The sequence below is a fragment of the Sebastes fasciatus genome, chromosome 5, assembly GCF_043250625.1.
Source record: "Sebastes fasciatus isolate fSebFas1 chromosome 5, fSebFas1.pri, whole genome shotgun sequence".
NCBI lineage: Eukaryota > Metazoa > Chordata > Actinopteri > Perciformes > Sebastidae > Sebastes > Sebastes fasciatus.
The window spans coordinates 21,516,218-21,538,569 of NC_133799.1; the positions used below are offsets into that span (position 1 = coordinate 21,516,218).

General features: G+C 41.8%; 1 protein-coding gene across 17 annotated transcripts in view; it reads right to left on the reverse strand.

The window, feature by feature from the left end:
* celf5a (cugbp, Elav-like family member 5a) overlaps positions 1-22,352 on the reverse strand; it is a 256,225-nt gene that overhangs the window by 36,802 nt on the left and 197,071 nt on the right. For 14 of the 17 annotated variants that reach the window (XM_074635717.1, XM_074635716.1, XM_074635726.1 and 11 more), the window contains exons 4-5: positions 13,340-13,468; positions 7,802-7,881 (exon numbers count right to left, since the gene is read on the reverse strand). In XM_074635717.1, the coding sequence (XP_074491818.1) occupies positions 7,802-7,881; positions 13,340-13,468 (209 nt within the window). The remainder of the gene's footprint in view (positions 1-7,801; positions 7,882-13,339; positions 13,469-22,352) is intronic. The other 3 variants (XM_074635727.1, XM_074635725.1, XM_074635713.1) reach the window with 1 other exon arrangement.

Sequence of the window (22,352 nt, forward strand, 5' to 3'; positions counted from 1 at the left end):
TAGATTTTATCCTCTCTCTTTCTCCCCACTTTTCCGCCCTCTCTCCTCCTGGCTGGCTCGCCGGTTGAATAACAGGTTTGAAGGATTGTAGGTGCGAGGCCAGTTGGTTAGTTGGCTGCCTGACTGAATGGCTGATTGTCTGGTTAGTTGAGTGATTGACTAACTGGCAGGCTAGCTGGCTAGATGGTTGGCTAACTGGCTGACAGACTAATTGTCAGACTGTCAAGCCGGCTGACATCTGTACTCCGGCCAGCTGAGTGACTAATTGTTTTGCTTCTTGCTGTGAGTGCCATCCTGTCACACTGGAACAACACTTTTCCTGCTCATTGAGAGCTGTGTATGTAACATAATCTATAAGAGAGATACACTTTCTGTTTCTCAATCACTTAAGCAACATCTCATCAGTGCTGTAGCCAGGGTTTAGAAAATTAGTGAAGTCGAGAATTTCTTCTTTTAATGAAATTTCACTTAATTTCCTGCATTCTGGTGAATTTTTGTGCACCAATTTATGGTGGAAATGTCTTTATTTATGTAAAGGAAAACACAAAATTCAGGTGGCAGGTGACAAAATATAAAAATGTAATGGAATATAATGCAGTAAGGCTCTCATTCTGTATTGCTTTCAAATATTTAATCTCCTGTAGATGAACTTTTCTCATTTCATATTATCTCTACTGAGTCAGCACACATGTAGGCATCATTTACTCGTCCCTTCTCTTTTGCGTCTTGTGTTTGGGGAAGTAACCTCTTTAAATGTGCACGTGACACCTATTCATGTCAATAATAGCCCACATTATTAATTTTAATTAGTGATTAATTGATAAACTCCTGGACTTTAATAGCTCATATGTGTTTCAGCAAGATTTATGTTAATGTTCAAAACTTTCTGCAACATGTTCCACATATCGGTGTTCTCTGAGAAGCTGAGAGTAAAGTTGTAATATTTTGAAGAAAAAAGTTATAATATAATAAGAGTAAAGTCGCAATTTAATGAGAATAAAGTCATAGTATTTCAAGAACAAATCGACCTGCCCAATAGTGACATTTTTGCTCTGCTGATATGGTAGTATCCCCGTCAGACACAACCCCGTTTGGCACTCTGGTCTCTGGATGAGACAAAGTTTGAAGTGTTGTTCATTCAGATGCAGAGAGATAGTGGACTTTTTAGGAAATATTTACCGAGGTCCGGACCTCGTTGACCTCATAGCTGGCTACAGACATGAATCTCATATATTAACACTATGCTCAGTCACTACATGGTTGACTTTGGCAGTTACAGGTTCAGGGTCTGACTGTTGTGTCTGTCCGACTTTTTACTATCTGCATCATTAACTTTATTATGAGCTTTAACTTTGGGAGAGTCCAGGACATGGCAGTGCAGGACCAGAATGCAGAAGAGATGTGCTAGTACATATTGAATATTTTAAAGTCCTTCTAAAAAGAAAAAAAGCTATTAAAGGCCTAGCTGCTTTGGTAATGAGAGCTGCGTGTTCCTGCTCTGCTTCTCTAATTTTTGGGGAAGGCTGAGTTCTATAATCTGAGGGTATTAAGTTGTAAGTCAGCCTCTTTTCTAATGAGAATTAGACTGGACTGTGCCTGCTTGAACGATAGAAACACGGTTTATTGTGAATTGACATGTCTGGTTGTATAAGAGCCTCGTGCATGTATGTCCCACGCTCTGCAAGGAGGTCTATACACTGACTTTGCCCTCCCACTGGTTCTCCTTAGGACACCTGAATGGTATGGCTTATCGGCTAAGCATCCAATGCCACATTTGTTTATCTCCCAGGTTTTCCCAGTTAGGCCTGTCAGGATATCAGTGAGTAGAATCTGAAGTGTGAAGTAAAAGTCTCATTAAATTTTTAAGCTGCCAAGTGTGAGCAGAATCCCCCTGCCAGGCGGCTCCCAGCTGCCTTAGAGAGTCACTGAAGGAAGGGGAGTTAAACAGGGAGGATAAAAAAAGGCACTACAGAGATCCAGAACCAAAAGGAAAGTCTGCCTCTTCACAGTTCCTTCTCATTGCCAAGGAGGCTGTCTGAGTTCCACGCCCAGCAATACATCCCATACGTCTTTAGCTTTAAACATATGCCAGCTTGCATTAGTGCAGGGTAAAGCTATTAGGATCCCATGTCCTGTATTGGTATATAGCTGTATTAGCTTCAAGTGTCACATGGTGAAGGCCATAATGGTGTCCCAGTCTGCACAGGTTAGTCAAACTATGATTCAGTCTGTTCAAGTGCGAGCAGAAAAACAAAAATTAAAGGCCCAAACACACCAAGCCAAGAAGTAGCGGTGATGAACGCCGGCGCCTTTGTCTTGGCTGACAAGTTGCACTTGAACACACCGCAAAGACTACAGCCGTCGGCCGGTTACCACGTACGTTTGTGCCTGCGTGAGATGAAATAACTCTCCACACCAGCAGGCGGCGGTAGTCTGTATTCATCATTCAAAAAGGGAAACCGGAAGACCGAGGACGGTGGATATACAAGCCGGCGTTATGATACGTACATGAAACAATGCGCCGTTTGTCGACCATTTTCACACCACTCTCACTCACCACTTAGCTTCATTCCAGACTGTCATGTCATAAATATATCGAAAATATCTGTGTATTTGAATGATCAGATGAGATGATGATGAAAAATGAGAAGAGACTAATGTGTTTTTCCTCTTGACTTTACTCGTTAGCTTGCTTTCCTCACGTCCATTTCTCTTCTTGTGCACTGATTCGCTTAAGCTGAACAGCCGAATGAGCGAATCAACATGCTGAATCGGCTGAAAAACCTCCGACACGGGCAAACTAGAGCCGACAATGTGGGACACAACGCAAAAAATAAACCGACAGACGCCCACCGACGGCCTCAAACTGTCCGACGGCCGATCGTCAGCTTGGTGTGCCAGGGCCTTAAGAAATACATCCCGTCTTTCTGATAAGTTTCAACATCCTTACAACAGACACTTTTTCATCACTGCCTGCAAAAATAAAAACTGCCTCTTTTAATCAGAATGTAATGCCACTAAAGCTTCCCGTTACTCCACAACATATGGCATCATATTCCTTCCACATTGCTTACCAAAGATTAAAAAAAACTATTTTATATCAAGAAGTCACGACTTAATATTAAAAATTCAGTTGACCAGAGTGGTTCCCTCGAGAACATGAGTGCATGTGACGCTCATCTGGACACCACTTGACACGTCTGTTTTGACGCTCTGATGGGTTTCACATTTCTTTATATATATAACAAATTTCCTTCAGCTATCTATTTTGCCCCCAACTGACGCTGCATATACAGTTATACAGTATAAAGCTTATAATTTATGTCCTTGCATGATACTATTCCATGCTTATTGTACTGATAATGCATTACCACCCATGGAATCATAAATACACATCCTCTTTGAGCTTGGCTGGTAAAATAATGGATGACTGTAATCTATTAGGTTATTAGAATGTAAATTGCCTGGGTAGAAAATGCTTGTGGGGGAGATGACAGATCGTAAACAATAAACATTAACTTAAAAATATAAAGGCAGAACATTGTTTAATGAGTAGCAGCACAAAGATCTATCATCCTTGTGAAATACTGACATTAAAACTCTGCATCTCATTGAATGCACAATGAGATCATTACTGTTTTCTGACTCAAACCAGCGTTTATATATTATAGTATCCGCTGCTTTTTGTGCCTTTCGTTTTATCATTATTTAAGGCAGTGACATATTGATCTGTACATTAAAACAATGTGTCTTGTTGAGTATAAACCCTGGCACTCATTGCACTTGCATGTGTGCGTGTTCTCTGTCTGAAGTAATAGAGAAGATCCATCAGCTCACATTTGGATGCTTTTTTTTCTTTGCTCTTCTCTTCACTCTCAATCATCCAGCTCTGTCTTTTATGCAAACTTTACCTCATTTGCTTTCCTTTGTTCTGCTCTTATCCTTCCATCATCCTGCTCCTCCAGTGTTTCTGTGTCAGTCCCTGTGTCAGCTGAAACAGCCTCAAACTCGGGCTGAGCTGACGCGGAGACGGAGTGAAAAAAATCTGCACGGCTCTAAGGACCTGACCTGCACACCCCCCCCCCTCCCCCCCACCCCCCTCGTCTCGGTGTAATTCTGTCCCGGGACTAACTTCCTACACGGCCCTGCTGAATCCCGGCAATTTGCTTTACAGCTCTAGCGTTTAAATGTTTAATTGAGCCACTCATATCCTGAACTGTGTGTGTGTGTGTGTGTGTGAACGAGGCTGAGGGATGGTGGCGGTGGTGTGTATGGGAGGCGAAGTATGCAGGCTTGAAATATGACAGGTTACGGGTGTGATGTAGATCCAGCCAAGGTCTTATATGTGACCTGCCGATGCACTCCTATAATTTATACACTTACACTATCTTGCTATCATCCTTCATACGGTGACATTACGTTGTAGTTAGCTATTGGCAGATAATTTTTCATCTGGATGGGTACACAGAAGTATACATGTATGCATACCAAAAGTACATTTTTGCATGCACTGCCATTTATCTACATACATATATATACTCTCCACATACGTGCACACACACTCCATGCGGATTTTCTCTTTCCTCCCCGACTCACACATACAATACATACAAAATGCCCACTCCCCCTCTACATGAATAACACAAATGTATTCAGCTCAAGTCCTCCGAGCTGGAAAATAAGATCAGTCAGGGAGCCTTTTGACCCCAGCCTGTGGCTGTACGAGCATGTGACAGTGAAACAGAGAGAGGCGCAATATAGAAAGAGTATGTGTGTGTGCTCATGCAAATGCACTAGCCACAAAGTGCTCCTGTTTGTACATGTTTATGTATGCGTAGACATGAATGCATGTGTGCGCACACTCGTAAACTCTAAGAAGCCAGTGCTCATGCTTTGGGGGGGATTGGCAGTAGATCTATCAAACTGCTGTAGTTAGTCGCGGTGTTAATATTCAGTGCACTTCAACACCTCAGCTGGCGACGCTATTGGCCGGGCTTTATTCATGGTCATCTCTCTGAGTCTGCTCAGCAGCCACGGCCTTGGTGGCCAGTAGTAAATATGCACAGACACACACACACATATATATATATATATATATATATATATATATATATATATATATATACACGTAATAGGGCTTTCAAAGTTAACGCAATAATGACACGTTAACGTAAATTCATTCTAACGCCACTAATTTCTTTAACGCATGCAATTTTTAGGTTGTAATGGGCTCAGTTTTAAGGCTAGAGTGAAGATACTCTATAACGCTCCAAACTCACGCTAAATGTTGGCGAGGAAGAACTGGCATGGACACTTTTAAAGGGGACCCTTGACCTCTGACCTCAAGATATGTGAATGAAAATGGGTTCTATGGGTACCCACGAGTCTCCCCTTTACATACATGCCTACTTTATGATAAAAACATGCAGTTTGAGGCAAGTCATAGCCAAGTCAGCACACTGACACACTGGCAAGTGTTGTTGCCTGTTGGGCTTGAGTTTGCCATGTTATGATTTGAGCATATTTTTTATGCTAAATGCAGTACCTGTGAGGGTTTCTGGACAATATTTGTCATTGTTTTGTGTTGTTAATTGATTTCCAATAATAAATATATACATACATTTGCATAAAGCAAGTATATTTGCCCACTCCCATGTTGATAAGAGTATTAAATACTTGACAGATCTCCCTTTAATGTACATTCTGAACAGATAAAAAATGTGTGATTCATTCAATCGTGATTAACTGTTTCAATCGATTGACAGCCCTAATACATACTTTATATTTTTTTATTCGAGCGCTACAGGAATGAGTCTTAAACCCCAGAAACGAGTTAGCATTTTAGAACTTCCAGCTCCCTCGTCTGGAAGTCAATTTGTTTTTTTAATGGGTTTTTAGTTAGATGCCTGAAAGAAGGTCTGTGGTTAACACAAGCTAAAGAGATTTCAACGTTTTGTTTTACGACATAAAATACATCAATAAATACCATACTCGTGAATTTTGAAGCCATTATGTTCTTAAAAAAGGCGGTTGCTAACAAGTGGCTAAATGAGACTACTAAACGTCATCACGCCGACTCGTCCGCATTTACAGCCTCGTTGTGTACCTGCGTTCATGCGACCGTTGTGTAGTTCGTTTATAGCCTAACATTAGCTTTTTACTTCTGGAGATTGGATTCACATTCATAAAAGTGATGTTCATTTGTGAAGATTATCTTGCTGAATAAAACGTGCAAGTATCATAAAGGTTAGTTTGCCACAGAGCTTAGTTTCTGCAATAATCCAAAATCCAATGGAAAAATCCCATTGTCTTTTTGTCGAGGGACCCAGGGCGATGCTAATTTACGTCATTCCTGCAGCACTCTATGGTCTTTATTCATGTATTCATTTTTCAATGCATCCAAACAAGTAAATGAAAGATTATTTATTTATTCATCCCATCAATGTTCTTGTACGTGACTTCTTTTTGCAGCCGTGACTCAACTGCAATCAACATCAACTCAAATGGATACAGGATGTATGGTCCAAGGTTTTATCCAGGATCTTTGCCACATTGATGGACACTTTGCTCTGAATAGCACCGTCCTACTGAGGCGTAATGGTCCACCGGTGGTCCGCTAATCTCAGCGAGGCAGGCACACTGTGCCCTCTCCTCCAGCAGCCACAGGATATGAGATGCTGATCAGATTTCTATAATCAATTTACCAGAGCAGGAGGTATAAATCCTGTCCATTCACTCATTCTCCCTCTCCCTCTCTGTCTCTCTCTCTCCCTCCCTTCTGCCCCCTGCTTATAGTTAGATGAATAATTCAGCAGCCAATGTGGTGAAAGGTGGAGTAAACAAGTCTATTGCCTAATATCCCGAGAGGCTGCCAAAGAGAGACGAGTGAGGGCAGAGAGCTAGCAGAGATAGGGGGATGGAGCAACAGAGAAGGAGGGTATCTATGGAGAATGGACATCCAGAGTCTTTCCTCATGACCTGCAGTCATTTGCACTTAGATTGACTCAGAGGTTGCGCCAAAATGGCACAGCTGGCTTCTAGTCCTTCTCTCTGCTTTCCTCTCTTGAGCCACACATTGGCAGCCATTAATAATGAAATCATACAGTGAGACACAACATCTGTGAGATGAGGTGGGAGAGAGTTCAGGGTCTCTGTGGCGAGAGTTCCCCGAAACAAAAACGAGTATAAAAGCTAGAGTATAATACGGGGACGTGACTCTCTGTCCGCTTGCTGGATGTCACGGAGAATAACTCTATTTAGGTTTTGCAGCGCAGAGTAAGTAGCTTTTATTTTGACACCATCAGGTATACAGGGACTAAACATGAGACACATACAAATGAGCAGCACAGCTTCTGCGCTCATAGTGAATCCAATACAGAGAGAATTCAGAGGACACGGTGTGCTTACATAACGAGCAAATGTAATCTCACACTGGAGTTATATTCACTGATTATGCAAGCAGAACTACTGATTGATGACTCACCCAAAATTCAATTATCAGTCTAAACAGTTTTATCTGGGAATTAGATTTTTTTTTTTTTTAAAGTACCATGTTAATTAAAGAGACAGAAGGCTATTTCTGGCTGTATCTGTTTTTAAAGCTGGGGTATTTATGAGGATGGTTGCACTTTCTATAAAATGATTAAAACTTTGAAGTCGGGGGTAAGTTCAAAACTAAGAGTTTTACAGCTCTTAATCTGCACATAGCTATTGTGATTGGGGCGCTGTGTTGTGCACGTGATGGATGTAGCGTGGTGTGTGTTTCTGCTTTCCCATGTGAGGGAGAGAGAATTGTACTCACTGGCATGGTCTGGCTGCCGTGGAGGGCGCTGATTGCAGACTGAGCCTCAGTATGTGTGGAGAACTTGACAAAGGCGCAACCTGGAAGAGAGAAGATGCACAAACACACACACACAGACACAGTAAATATACAGTAAATGTATTCAATCGAGTGATTTTAAAAGCCTACGGTATATTAATAAAGGATGTGGAATTGTATTTGACAACGCAGAAATCACTGTGCAGCGAGGGGTTCTCATTGCACAGCAGGCTGCCCCACTCCGGGCATTAGGCAGGCAGACAAGCAGGCAGAAGCTGCAGGCTAAAGATTGCACTGATGAAGCAGAAAAGCATGCTATTTAGCACCACATGCCTGTCTGTGCATATTAAATACTGGCTAAACTGGCCCAACTCGTAATGTTTTTAAATAGAAAACCACTCCATTTGAGAACTCTACCCACAACAGGATGTTCTGATCGATATTTGTGAATATGACGAAGTCTGTCCAAAGGCCAGGAACCACAGAACCAACACTCTCAGCTCTAATGTCCATGAGGAATACTGGGAAGAGTAGATAAAGTGAAAGCAAGTTGAAGACAGCTTTTTGTGGGTTCACAAAGTGAGCTGTTGTACATTAATTATTCAATTATTAAACTGAAGTATGGCCCCTTTTTAGAACAGGAAAACTTGATTAAAGCTGTACACTTTAGAAAGACTCCAACTCTCAGTACTATGGCACTAACTGCTTGACTTGAACAAATCTTAATACTTCTTAAAGGTACAGTGTGTAGGATTCGGTGGCATCTAGCGGTTGTGTTACAGATTGCAATCAACTAAGTACCCCTTCGCTCACTCCTCCCTTTCCAAGACTGAAGTAACGTGAGCTGCCGAGTACAAAACTGTGGTAACGCCGTTCGCTTTGCTCAGAGGTCATCCTTACCATAATAACACTACTTTAGGAGCAACGGAAGTCAGACATTGCTCTGCAGCTCATGTTACTGCAGTTTCACAAGCGTGTCGGAGAACTAGTGGCCTACAGGTAGGCTTGCTGCGGTAGTCTGTGCTACCGGTGTTACACAGTGGTCGGGGATACACCGATTACATTACTTGTAATTACTTTTAATAGAAATAAAACCTATTTAGTTAATTTTCACATATAAGCGCCGTGTGATCAATACATAGTCGGACGACAGACGCTACAAACTGAAAGTGAAAGTGTCTGCTCCATACAGAGTCTCAGCACAGAGTAGCAGAGTCAGACTTCACCACACGGGACGAGAGAGTTGACGATGGCGGAGGATTTCATGTCAAAGCGAAAAGCAAAAGCGCCTATTTGGCAATATTTCAGATTTAAACACAATACTAAAGGGGAGCCATAATATTAATGAGGCAATCGCCGTGCGGAGGACGGAGCGGTAGCAGCTGGTGTGCGTGGCAGAGGGGCGCCAGGTGGAAACCTGCGGCCCCGTAGCAAAAGCTCGACTGGAGAGGCCAGACACACAGCCATCCAACGGTAAAAATTAAAGTAAGCGCTCTACATATATTGACGTTATCATTTCTTGTAAAATGTCCAGTGTATTGAGTAACACAGGAAAATTTCCTCACGTAAACAGTAACGTAAAAACGTGAAAGGCTCTCTCTAGAGCCAGTGTTTAGTTTGTCCGTTCTGGGCTACTGTAGCAACACGACGGACTCCCGGAAGAGGACCCTCTCATTCTAAGCTAACGAAGACACAACAATTCTTAGTTTCAGGTGATTATACACTAATGAAAACATAGTTATAAATGTTGTGTTCCATTTCCGCTAATAGATCCCGAAATGCTGCACACTTTAAAACAAACTCATAAACATATTGTCATCCGGTTTCCAGACTAGTATGGTGTCCCTATGTACCCATGCCTAAGTAAACAGGCAAAAATGGAGATAACAATAGTAACAATATTGTTAATAGTTTGTGTTAAAATATGAATTATACTCCATTCACCGTCTTTATCCAGGTATTTTTCTGGATGCACTGATCAGTCTATTACAAAGCTAACAAATGAACACACATTCTCAATGATACATGTGTGCAGACTATACAGTCCTTGCATGTCTCTGGAATGAGTTTATCAAACTTAGAGGGCAGAGGAAACCCAATCATCTAGACTCTGTTGCAGTGACGCTGCAGTACTAACTACTGAACCACCATCCCCTCTAATAATTATACCCTATTTCACCTAATTTCATTTCATTTGAAGTTTCTTTTCTTATTTAATCTTTCATACTTTATTCTTCTTATCATCTCTACTGCTTGACCCAGCCGCCCTGCCATTCTTCCCCTCTTAATGAGCTTACCCCTGTGGACACCAGCCAATCAAGATGCCCATTCAGCTGTCAAACCACTACCCCCTATTGAGATATGGAGAGAAAAGAGCTCGAGCTCGAGCTCGGCATGACCCGTACAAGGACTTTGCTACAGCAGTACAAACTATATGCCAATATAATTATGAACTTAACTCTTAATATGTTTAGCAAGCTGCAGTATGCACTGCCCCTGCTGTTATGAAATAAACTAAACAGGAGTGTTAATATGTAATCGAGACTGTGCTACTTTGCAATAGCTAGAGAGCACAACATATTCGGCTATCAAACTTACAGTAATTATATTGTTGCACATAATTCTGCACAAATAGGATGTTGTGTTGGCCCAGTGCAAAACAGATCTGTTTTTCCAGTAAGCGTTGAGTGTTGGATGTTTTATTTATTAAGGTTTTTATCAGAAAATTATAAAGAAAACAAATATCACAAACTAATGCAGACACCCATCAGCAGATAAAGATGAATATGATAGTAGTGTTCGGAGTCTGGCGCTTTGAGTGTTTGAACACAGAGAGTTGACTTAGATAGAGGGACAAAGATTAATGCAACTTCCAGTGGTGAAAGTTTACTTAAATGAAAGTACAGAAGTATTAGCATCAAAATATACTTTCAGTACCAAAAGTACTCATTATGCAGAACTATCCATTTCAGAATAATACAGTATATGTCACTGGATCATACTTATTGATGCCTTCATGTGTAAGTATCACGTTAATGTTGCGGCTAGTAAAGGTGGAGCCAATTACTTTCTATACTGCTGGTAGGGCTGCACAATTAATCAAATATTAATCGCGATCACGATTTGGGCTTCCCGCAGTTAAATGAACATGATCGACTGCGATATTGACGTTTAAAATGCATGCTCATAGTACTAGCTATGCTAGCTATAGCTCAAAGAAAACTCAGCTGCATATCAAATCAAGTGCTTCCTAAACTAACAGCCAGCCACCAGCGGGTGATCAAGATGTTTTGGCTTCACTTTTGGGGAGCTGTGATGTCGCTGCACGCTCGCACTACAGCGGCAGCCTGTGAAACACTTTCGTGAATGTTGCGTCTGCAGTCCAGAGTAGAAGAGTAATAAACTGTATATTACTGGTTTTAACAGAGAACAGACGAGAAAAATGAAAATGCACTGAATTCAGGTGAAGAAGAACCTTATTATAAGTCTTATTTTGATACAAAGATCTTAATTAATTAGCAAAAAATGTAGCACAACGTGGAAGTGAAAGCAGTGCTCTGTTTTTTTTAATCTGAAAGTGCAATAAAAATATTTTGTCCATAAAGTCGATGAATAATCGTGATAAATAATGGTGATCTCAATATTGATCAAACTAATCATCAATCATCAATAATAATTTTGGCCATAATCGTGCAGCTGGATAGCTTAATCTATGATAATGTAACAGGATTTATTTGTGTAATTTGTATGTATTATTTTGTATAAATAGTATGAATCTGCAAAGTAACTAATCCGCCAGAGTCCGACATCAGAACGGCGCCTATAGCAACGGTTTGTTATACATAGCAACGGTCTGCTATAAAGAAATATATCGTAACGTAGAACGCCGTGATTGACCAATCAGAATCGAGTATTCAATAAAGCCGTGTAATAAAGTACAGTATTTGACTCAAATGTAGTAGAGTAGAATTATAAAGTAGCATAAAATGGAAATACTTGAGTAAAGTACCTCCATTCATTCACTTGAGTGAATGTACTTAGTTACTTTCCACCCCTGGTAACTTCCTTTGGCTGCCCCCGTCCTCACAGCGGGACACTTGAATCGTTTTGACATCCATCTTTCCCGTCTCCTCCGAACTGCTGCAGAGTCAGAACGCTCTGACTTCAAACCCCCTTAGAAATAATTTCACAACAATTTCCCTAAGCGCTGACTGGGGAATAGGCTTTAAGGACATGAAAAACCACTAGTCCCTTTGCTCTCTGCTGCATGTCAGAGAGAATTGATGTCTCCAAAAGTTGTTGGCTGTCTTAAAAAGGCCTGCAAGATATCAACACTACAGTTCCCGAGTTACAGTAAAGGCCTGCAGTACATCCATAGGACCAAATGCTTCAGATTAACACTCTGCAAAAAAAAAACAAGACGGTGACAGAATAGAAATCATGGCTTTGAACTGTAGAGGAGTTTCTTTCAGAAACGAGATATATGCTGAGGAAGAGTTTGTGATAGCAAAGTCAGCATTTTAAAATGACTAGCATTTTTTTGAATCATTGCTGCATTTGATGGGATTACAATTACTCATAACATGGGGTGTCTTGTTTGTCTGGTTGCTATGGAGGGCAGAAACTGCTGAAATCAAAAATAAATGAATAAATAAATGACTCGATAAATAAATAAATATGTCATTAAATGTAGAGAAAATAATATTAAAAATAAATGTAGCAATCAATTAATTGATAGAAATGTGACATAAATTGATATTTCTGTTTTAATTAGCTTCTTTATTTATTCATCTTTGTATTAATTCCCTTATTTATTTACTCTTCTGTTTAATTTTCCCTTTTATTTATTTTTGTATTTATTTGTAATAATTTATGATATTTTATTTGTAAATATATGTATTTATTTATGTATTTATTTCTTTAATTATTTCTGCACAATCTCGCTTTGCATTTCACTAATTTATTTCCCCAAATATATTAATTTCTGTATTCTTTTCTTTATACATTTCTTTACAAATTTCTTTTTACATTTCTTTATGTATTTTGGATTTTTTATCTTTATCTATCTTTGGATTTTATATGTTTATCTCCAAAACTACCCTGTCTGTCTTCAGACAAAGACAAAACACATTATCCCCTTATAAAATATGACAAGATTTTAAAATACTTACATTTTTGAGGGTCTGCTGCCACAAAAAAATTATAAATTCCTTACAAACTGAACAATAGGAGAGAGTCAAACCAACTAATTATCCACTTAACCTCTCTCATAGTTCCTTAATATGAAAATCAGACATCAATCAAACAGTATTTGACACATCAGGCTTCACGTTTTTGTCACTGCCTGCAGCCGACTAGCACATCAAACATCGCGGCGTAAAAATGTTTGCAATTATGTGCTATTTGACCTATATCTGGTGCATATGTCACATACATTTTACATGACGTAGACGCTCACACAAACTGTCACTTCTCTGTCAGTGACCTAAATAATGCAGACAAGTGTATCATGGCTCCTACCTTTGCTGTTTCCGTCAGGACCTCTTAGGACCGTGCACTCCTCGATGACTCCGTAGGGTTCGAAGAGGCGGTAAACATCCTCCTCGGTCTGTTGTTTGTTCAGCATCCCAACAAACAACTTCCTGTCTTCTGGAACAAAACAACGAGACAAAAGGTTAAATTATAACTTTGACCTCAATTACTAAACCAATTTGAGAACATACAGAAGTGAAACCTCGTCATTGTTGGTGGGACAGGGTTTAATTTAGAAGAAGTCTCTTTTTCCACAGAAGCAAACACAGATATACCTTCAGCGAGCCTTGGTTTATTAAGCGCTGGTTGGGCTTGAGTCGTACAGGGCTCCAGAGTGCGACCATTAATAGGCATAGGCAACCAAAAATCTGTCGAGTGCGACTAAATATTTTCATTGGCCGCACCGGTGCGCCTGACATTTAGCAGGTCTGTCTCTCTGTGTGTGTGTGTGTGTGTATGTGTCAAATCGCACCCTGTACTCTTCCTCGATAAAGATCACAACCATAAAACCAACCAGTAATTCAAAATGAAGACAACTATTGATTGTTTTTTTTTTGCCCTGAACGGCCCAGTCTAGACCCGACATCGTCGGTGTAGGTAACCGCTCCCCCACCTGTCTCCTTGGTCCCCGGTAAGATGCCTAATCCTGATCAGAGGCGCCGGATTAATTTCATAATTGGGTCGGGCAAAAATTGTCAGTGTGAGAGAGACACTGTACATGTAATAACACAAGACATCTTTACCGCTTTTTTCTTTTCTACCCCGAACAGCTGATCTGCATCTCTTTTTCTCTGTCACTCGTCCACACACTCGCAACACACGCATTACGTCACGCTACTCTTCTACCAACGTTATATGTAAACATGTGGATACCTGACGGTACCGTAGATAGACTGTTAAACTCACTATTGATGCACACAGGGGACCCATCCTATTTTTTCCCTTGTGAACAACAAATCAGTGTTGAAATTGGCAGGACAAGACCTAGTTATAACGGGAGGTGCCATTTATTTACATTATGATGCATTCAAGCTCTATTCAGTAAGGATGAGTATTGGGCTAAGGGGATGTTTTCACAGCATTATAAAATAGATACATGAGAGGAAATTATGACCTGTATAATACATAAACCAGTATGCAAACAGTAATAAAGGAGTAGATGTTGAAGTAAATGGGATTTATTGTTTTACTTTTGTTTTTTATCGTGGTATCGAATTGGTATCGAGAACCATGGAATTTCACTGGTATTGACTACTAAACTTCTGGTATTGTGACATCCCTAGTGTAGGCCTATGGGAACTGACAAAACGTTTAAAATGTATTACTGCGGCGCCAAAAAGGAGCGGTGAATTTTTTTTGGGTGCACCTAAATGAAAAAGTTGGGCGCACCAGTGCAACCGCTGCAAAAAGTTAGTCTGGAGCCCTGTCGTATTCTATTATCTCTTTTCCAAGACTGATCATTTTAATCTCTAGTATAACTGGGTTTAGTCCCATATGAGCACATATACTGTAGCTGCTGGGGGTAAGTGAGTGGTCAGGGGCTGGGGGGGAAGAGCAATGTGAAGACTAATGAAGAGGTTTCAAACACACACACACAACACACACACACACACGCACACACGCGCGCACGCACACACACACACACACACACACACACACACACACACACACGCAAACACACACACACAGAGACCCAAGACAATGAGAAAGTCTTTGGTCCTTTAAAAGCACCAGGGGCTTCAGGCAGCTCCGACCTCCTAAACACCACACTGTACAGGCTGGAAACTCTCTCTCTCTTTTAACCACTCTCCCACTTGGTCTCTCTCTCTTTCCTCTCTATTCATCTCTCTCTCTCTCTCCCCTCTCTTTTCTGCTTTTCTTTTTCTCTCGCTGATTCTACATTTTTCAACCTCATTCTTTTTCAACTGCCTCCCTCCCTTCCTCTCTTTATCTCTCTCTTACTCTACTAATTGCTGCTGATCCAGTGTTTTTTGTGTAGCCAGAGAAATATTTCAGTATGCTCTCCAGTGAACAATGGCGTGTCTCTCCTGCGAGCAACGAAGGCTGGGAGACATGCCATGAATAACGCTGACTTTTCAATAGATAGCCTGTATGCTATTGAGTCCTGTTAAATGCTGTGGGATCTGATCTTTACCTTGACCTGACACACTGTGTTTACTGATGTACTCTGGCCTTGTATGATTAATGCTACAGTGCAGCGAGTCTCTGCTGGCATCAGAGGCACTAAAACCTTCCCTTTATAAAGATTGTTTCTCCAACTCTGACCCGTGAAGTCGCAGTGGAGAGACTGAGTGAGAGACAGGACTAGAGAGCGGTATAAATCGCTGCCAGAGGTATTGCAGAATCAGGGTGACCTGTGATGACGACTGAGTGTGTCGTGTTGTAGTCGTTCCCTGACCCAGACACAAGCCGATAACCACATTCGCGGACGCGGTCGCCCAGCTAGGGTTTCGGCACTCGGCAACGCCACTGATGCACCTTTAAAATAATCACCCGTGTCAGAGTGTTGTCTAGGGAGGGGCGTCCCTGGTGCTGGCTCCTTATTGCAAGTGGCAGGATCAGAGGCTATGTATCAAAACGGAAGTGATGCAATGTGACATCTGTCAGGGCGGATTGGAGAGCATTTATCTGCAAAAAAAAAGGAAAGCCCTGAACTGGAAAATGAAAGGCCAAGATGGTCCTTGCTTTTGCTGGAGGGAGAATATAAATTCTGAGGAGAGATGAGTCAAGGAGTTGTGGGGGGAGGGGAGGGGGGGGGGGGGGGGGGGGGGGGGGGGGGCTGGACTGCACAAATTTCCCTGAACGCAGCCAGACCACATCTCATACACGCTCCTGTACACAGCTGGAGAGCCACACACCGCACACAGGAGTTGTTCCGATACCAATACCAGTATCAGAAATGCGTCCGATTCTGCCCAAAATTCGGTATCGGGTATTGGCAAGTTTGCTAGTCCAGTGGTTCCCTAAACCCTTTCTGCAGGGCCTCACTTTTGTTGATAAAAAATATTTTCAAGCCCCCCCTCAGGCCAGTGCAGATTCATGCATCATTAATATTTTGCCTTGCTGCGCCCCCCCACCCCCACCTCCCCTTTATAACTCTGGGCCCCCTTTAGTGGTCCCGCTAGTCAATGCACCGATCCGATATCACGATCTATTAACCCAGAAAAAAATCAACTTGTTTAACCTGAAATCAATTCTTCTTCGCCGCTCCAAAGCAAAAAAGCTTTCAATGTGCTGTCGCCCTGGAGGTATCATGACTGTTTTAGAGCAGCGAAGAAGAATTGTTTGTCACGTGATGATAGCAAACAACAATAGTGCGGAGCTAGTGGAGAGTTTAACGGTAGTCAGAGCGAGGAAAATGTCAGCCATTTGGCAATATTTCACAGTGGAAAATCCAACAAGTTAAACGATGATATGTACAGTATGTAAGGCTTCTGTTTCTAGGGGTGGCAGTACCCTGGTAGGGTGTGTGAATATTGCACCCTGCAGGACCAATTAGCACCCAGGCTGTTCACTGAGGAGACGGCTAACAGAATACAGAACTGATATTTATTCCTAGCTTCATTTATTTATGTTCTCTGACAAACTGAATAAAAAAAGAAAGTTCTATTGCATTCATTCTCTGTTTGTATTTGTTCATGTTTTACAACCTGAGCCAGGCCATACAAAAAGGATAGTAATCATACCACATCCATACATGGTCAGTAGTAAACAGCTGTTAATAATAATAATAATAATAATGATAATAATAATAACTATATATACAGTATATCTTTTTTATCACGCTGGTATCGGATCGTTACTCGGTATCGGGAACGGAAAAAATGGTATCGGAACATCTCTACATGCAACAACAGTCGCTCTTTGCGTTCCCCCTGCCGTTACTTTGGCTGTAACTCCTTTCTTCAAGTAGATGATGGGGATCTGACAAGTTTTGAATTAATGCATGACCCTATCAATTTCCTATGAGCTGCACTCTGACGATCACACTCTGAACAGCTCACATGTGGCGTGTCTTAAAATACGACACCGCATCCATCCTTCAGCTGAAAGATTGCTAACTGGCAACGTCACCTCCAGCTGAAAGGAATAATATTTATAAGACTTCAAGTATAACGGGATTATTGGCCACTATATATCACGTCCCTGTGTGTAATACTGGTTCACAGTGAGCTACACAAAAGCCTTACGCACTGGAGTCATGTTCAGTCTCCTGGCTTTTTGCATCACAATTTGAAAGAGATACTAATCCGAGCACACGTAAGAAAGATGTGCCTTTATATTAATTTTATATTTACAACACTAGTATTTAGTAGGAGTTCATCATCTGTGGCTGAGAGAGACACGGAGTGCATGTTCTGCTAAGTGAGCGTGCTTTGAAAACAAGCTAACAACGCATGAAAACAGATCATCTAGGAGATCTGTTCCACCGTCTAGGATTCTGCTGTGGCTGCTCTGAACTAAAACGCTACCTTGGGAATTCAGGTGTTGTGTTCATCGCCAATAGAAACATTATCTCATTTATCTACAACACTGCAGCACAGGCAGTGTGCAAACAGACACAAAGAGAGTGCAAAACACAGGCAGTCATTTACACATATCTGAAGGGGGGGTGGGGGGGAGGGAAGAAAAGGAGCAAAAGGGAGAGAAAAAAAATTACATGCACAAACTAGGATACCCTCTCACACCCTGACACAAAGGATTACAGATGACAGATCCCCCACCATGACCACACACACACACAACGAGATGCATGTCCCACTGTAAACTACCACGTAACTACAACATATTGACCTTTTCTTCAGGACAGCTATTCTTTAGACTGACATAGAGTTGTTCCGATACCGATACCAGTATCGGAAATGAGTCACATACTGCCCAAAATTCGAGATTGGGTATTGGCGAGTAAAGAAAATCAACTTGTTTAACCAGAAATCAGTTCTTCTTCGCTGCTCCAAAACCTTCACTGTGCTGTCGCCCTGGATGTGTCATGGCTGCCACTGGCAACTACTGCTTTAGAGCAGCGAAGAAGAACTGATTGCAGGTAGTTTGTCACGTAACGATTGCAAACAACAACAGTGCGGCGCTAGTGGAGAGTATAACGGTAATCTGAGTGAGGAAAATGCCAGCCATTTGGCAATATCCAACGAGTAAAATGGCAATATGTACAGTATGTAAGGCTTCTGTTTCTAGGGGTGGCAGTACCCTGGTAGGGTGTGTGAATATTGCACCCTGCAGGACCAATTAGCACCCAGGCTGTTCACTGAGGAGACGGCTAACAGAATACAGAACTGATATTTATTCCTAGCTTCATTTATTTATGTTCTCTGACAAACTAAATAATAAAAGAAAGTTCTATTGCATTCATTCTCTGTATGTATTTGTTCATGTTTCATAACCTGAGCCAGGCCATTCAACAAAGATAGAATTCATATTACATTTATACATGATCAGTAGTAAACAGCTGTTAAATGATATTATTACATGGCTGTGTTGAATACTCGATTCTGATTGGTCAATCACGGCGGTCTGTAATTTCTGTATTACAGACCGTTGCTATGTATAACAGACCGTTGCTATGGGCGCAGTTCTGATGTCGGACTCTGGCGGACTGTTTCTGTGTCAAAATATTGATTTCTTCAGTAAGTAGCCGTGTAATAAGCGGGATAATGTACAGCTAGCGGGTCATTTTTGTGAAAGAATCCCCTTCAGGGCGGTGACAGACCCCTCCGCGCATTCAGCATCGCCCTGTCGGGATTCTTTCACAACAATGACCGCCTCGCTGTACATTATCCCTTACATAATAACTACAGTATATACTGTATATCTTTTATCACACTGGTATTGGATCAATATTCGGTATTGGCCGATTACACAAGTTCAGGTAACGGAATCAGTATCGGAACATCTCTATCATGACATATGTTTAATGGAGTTTTGGCCCCTTTGTTGCAAGGACGTCAACCTCCGATAGAGGTTACAGTAGACATTGACCCCTTAACTGGGTGAAGAGATCTCCTCACTCAGAGAACTACTACATATGTGATCCTGCGTTATATGCAGATAACATCAAACAACTTGACTCAACTTCAGCTCTTCCTACTGCCTAATATAAGATGGTTTACTCACAGGGCAGGGACGCTACTTGGAGCTGGACCATGAAGACAAAATCAACTGTGTTTTTACATAATTAAGAGGAAGTCATGAAAAGAACGTTTCTGATTGAATCATGTTTTTGGCTCAGTGAATTGAACTGTCAGTCACACGCAACCCTGAAGCATTCTGTAAAGCTGAGAGGTTAAAACATGATTAGCAGCAAACGCTGTTTTGGATGGCTCTTTCTCTCTTTCGCAGCCTTCAGAAAAAACAGCTGAGTCATCTCTCTGTTCCAGCTACTCACCTGTGGTAAATGGCTGCTACTGTATAGATGAATACAAAATAAGACAAGAAATTATGAGTTGTTTTTTTTCTTGCTTACATCGTAACAGGGCCTAGTGAGCATGAATAGCATCCTAAATTAGAGCGCTATAGTGTTAACAGTGAAATGTCATTGCCTAAACAATTCAGGGGTCTAATAACCACCAGCAACTTAACTGTGAAAACGGTGCAGCATGCTGGCATTAAGATGCATTTACAGCTCACTGTGGCAGGGTACTGTATGCAACTTCATTGTGACACACAGCCGCTATCCTGGAATTCACCCCCCATCATGTTTAATTTACTCTGAGTTACTAAACAGATGCTTGTTTGGAATAAATGCATTGGAAATTAAACTCTGGAATAATGAAATGGCAGTGTGCAGGCTGGTTATACATACTGAAGATTACTGCGTCCATTTGGACCCTTTTCTAATCAATAGAAGCTTTTCAGTATGAGTGCATTGGCCTTGTGTGAAGCCTGTGCAAAAGCAACTTATATCAGTAATATTTCACATCTTAATGCTGTAGTCTGACCATTACAGCACGCGCATGACAAACAATACCACTGTAATTCCCTCCCTGTAAATGTGCTCTGCACAATACCTTCTTCTGTTACATAATGTTTATTTCCGCTAGGAGTTTGAAGGATCTCCTGTCCACACAGCATACACAGCATATACTTTCTGCTGCACAGTCCGGGAGACTTATTACTGTATGCTCCATGATTACGCTGCAGACTGCTGAGGGATTTTGACAGTGAAATGAGACTTATTGAATAGCAATGGGGCCGAGCTGGAGTTTTTGGAGCAACAAGAGAGAGAAAGAAAAGGAGAGAGCTAGGAGGAAGCAGATGTAGAGGAGGAATGAGAGAGAGAGAGAGAGAGAGAGAGAGAGAGAGAGAGAGAGAGAGAGAGAGAGAGAGAGAGAGAGAGAGAGAGGAGGAGAGACTGTAAGTTGACGTGCATACAGTCCTGCAGTCCTTGATAAGCCAGGATGGATGAAAGAGGTGCACCATTGGAGTTGGTAAATCATTGTCAGGGGTGGGGAGGGTGAGGCAAGGGAAGGGTGGGAGGAGACTGAGCGAGGGGGAGGGATGGGAATGGGGGTGATGCGGGGGAAGGAAAATGCCTTAGGTGCTCTCTGGTTTTCAAATTCCCCTTCTCTGTCTGTCTCTTTCTCAATCGTTGCAACAGCAAGGGAGTAGAAGGCGGGAGAGAGATATTGTGACAGAGAGGGAGAGAGGGTGCGATAGAGAAAAAGCACTTGTCAGAAGGATGGGGAGGTTGCTATGACAACTACTTATACAGCGGGCTGTCAGTCATGTTTCATTGGAGTTTGGAGAGGAGGAGGAGAGGAATGAAGGGAGGAGAGGAGTTAGGGAAGGAGGGGTTGGAGAAGGGTCATTTCTCCATCTGTCTGCTGAGCCGGAGTGTAAATTTGACTGTCAGGCTCGGAGATAAGGACAAATTATGAACAATATTAGCAGGCCGATAAAAGGGAACAATAATGAATGGATAAATATATTAAAACCAAATGAGATAGCATCCAGGCAGAAACAGGGGCCCTGAGAAGCCATCCAGGTTTTTCTCATTTGGCGGGGAAGATAAGAGCTGCAGAGAGGCTGCGAGGAGGGGAAGGATCCAGCGTATTAGAGCTAGCTACTGTAGCGTACTTCCTTGTCAAAGGAAAGGAAGAAAGAATCGAAATCACTTTGTAGCCGGAATACCAAACGTTGTGGCTTCCTCTCCCTCCTTCACGAGCCTATTATACTTCTCCAATGAGCAGGATGCCACACAATAACAGTGTCAGCATGTGCTCAAGCATAAAAAACACAGACAGAATGGAATTAAATTAATTAACCCAAAGAGATCAGTGCTTAGCCAGTGGAATTTAATCCAATTTATTACATATAGGGATCTAACTAGGGTTGTGTTTGCATTAATGAGATGTGTGTGTGCATGCACAGTTGTGTACGTTTGCCCTTTTGTGTATAGGTGTGCTAAGGGCGTCCTTCGCATCCTGCGTACAGTAAGGGATCAGTGGTAGAAGTAGGAGAGGGAGGGAGTCTGACGTTTGGCACAGCCTCAGGGTGAGAAAACCCCGCCAAATTAACTCCTGAATAATGAGCCTTTTATGTGCTGCGTTATAGAGAGGACGGCCGTGTAGTTTGTCATAACGCTGGAGCCACTTCAGACGGAGTTAGTAGGTTCCACCAGCACACCTTCGACTGAGGAAGAAATGTGGGTTGATGGAATAATTTGTTTACCAATTTCTAAAGTAAATTAGCGTTCCTGTGTGTATGCGTTTGTATTTGCAGCTGTCTTTTGAAGTTTGCATGCTAACGCACAGAGTTGACAGCACAAACCGTATAAGGCCTACCATGCACCGGCCCTAATGAGGAAGCTTATTAGTGCTGTTTCCCTCACAGCTTCGGAGATGTTGCTTGGAAACAGCAGCACAAAGAAAACAATACTGTAGTTCTACACCAAAATGCCATCAGCAATTTCAACACCAAAGCAACGCAATATGGACTTCTATAGAAACAAATATGAATGCAAAGA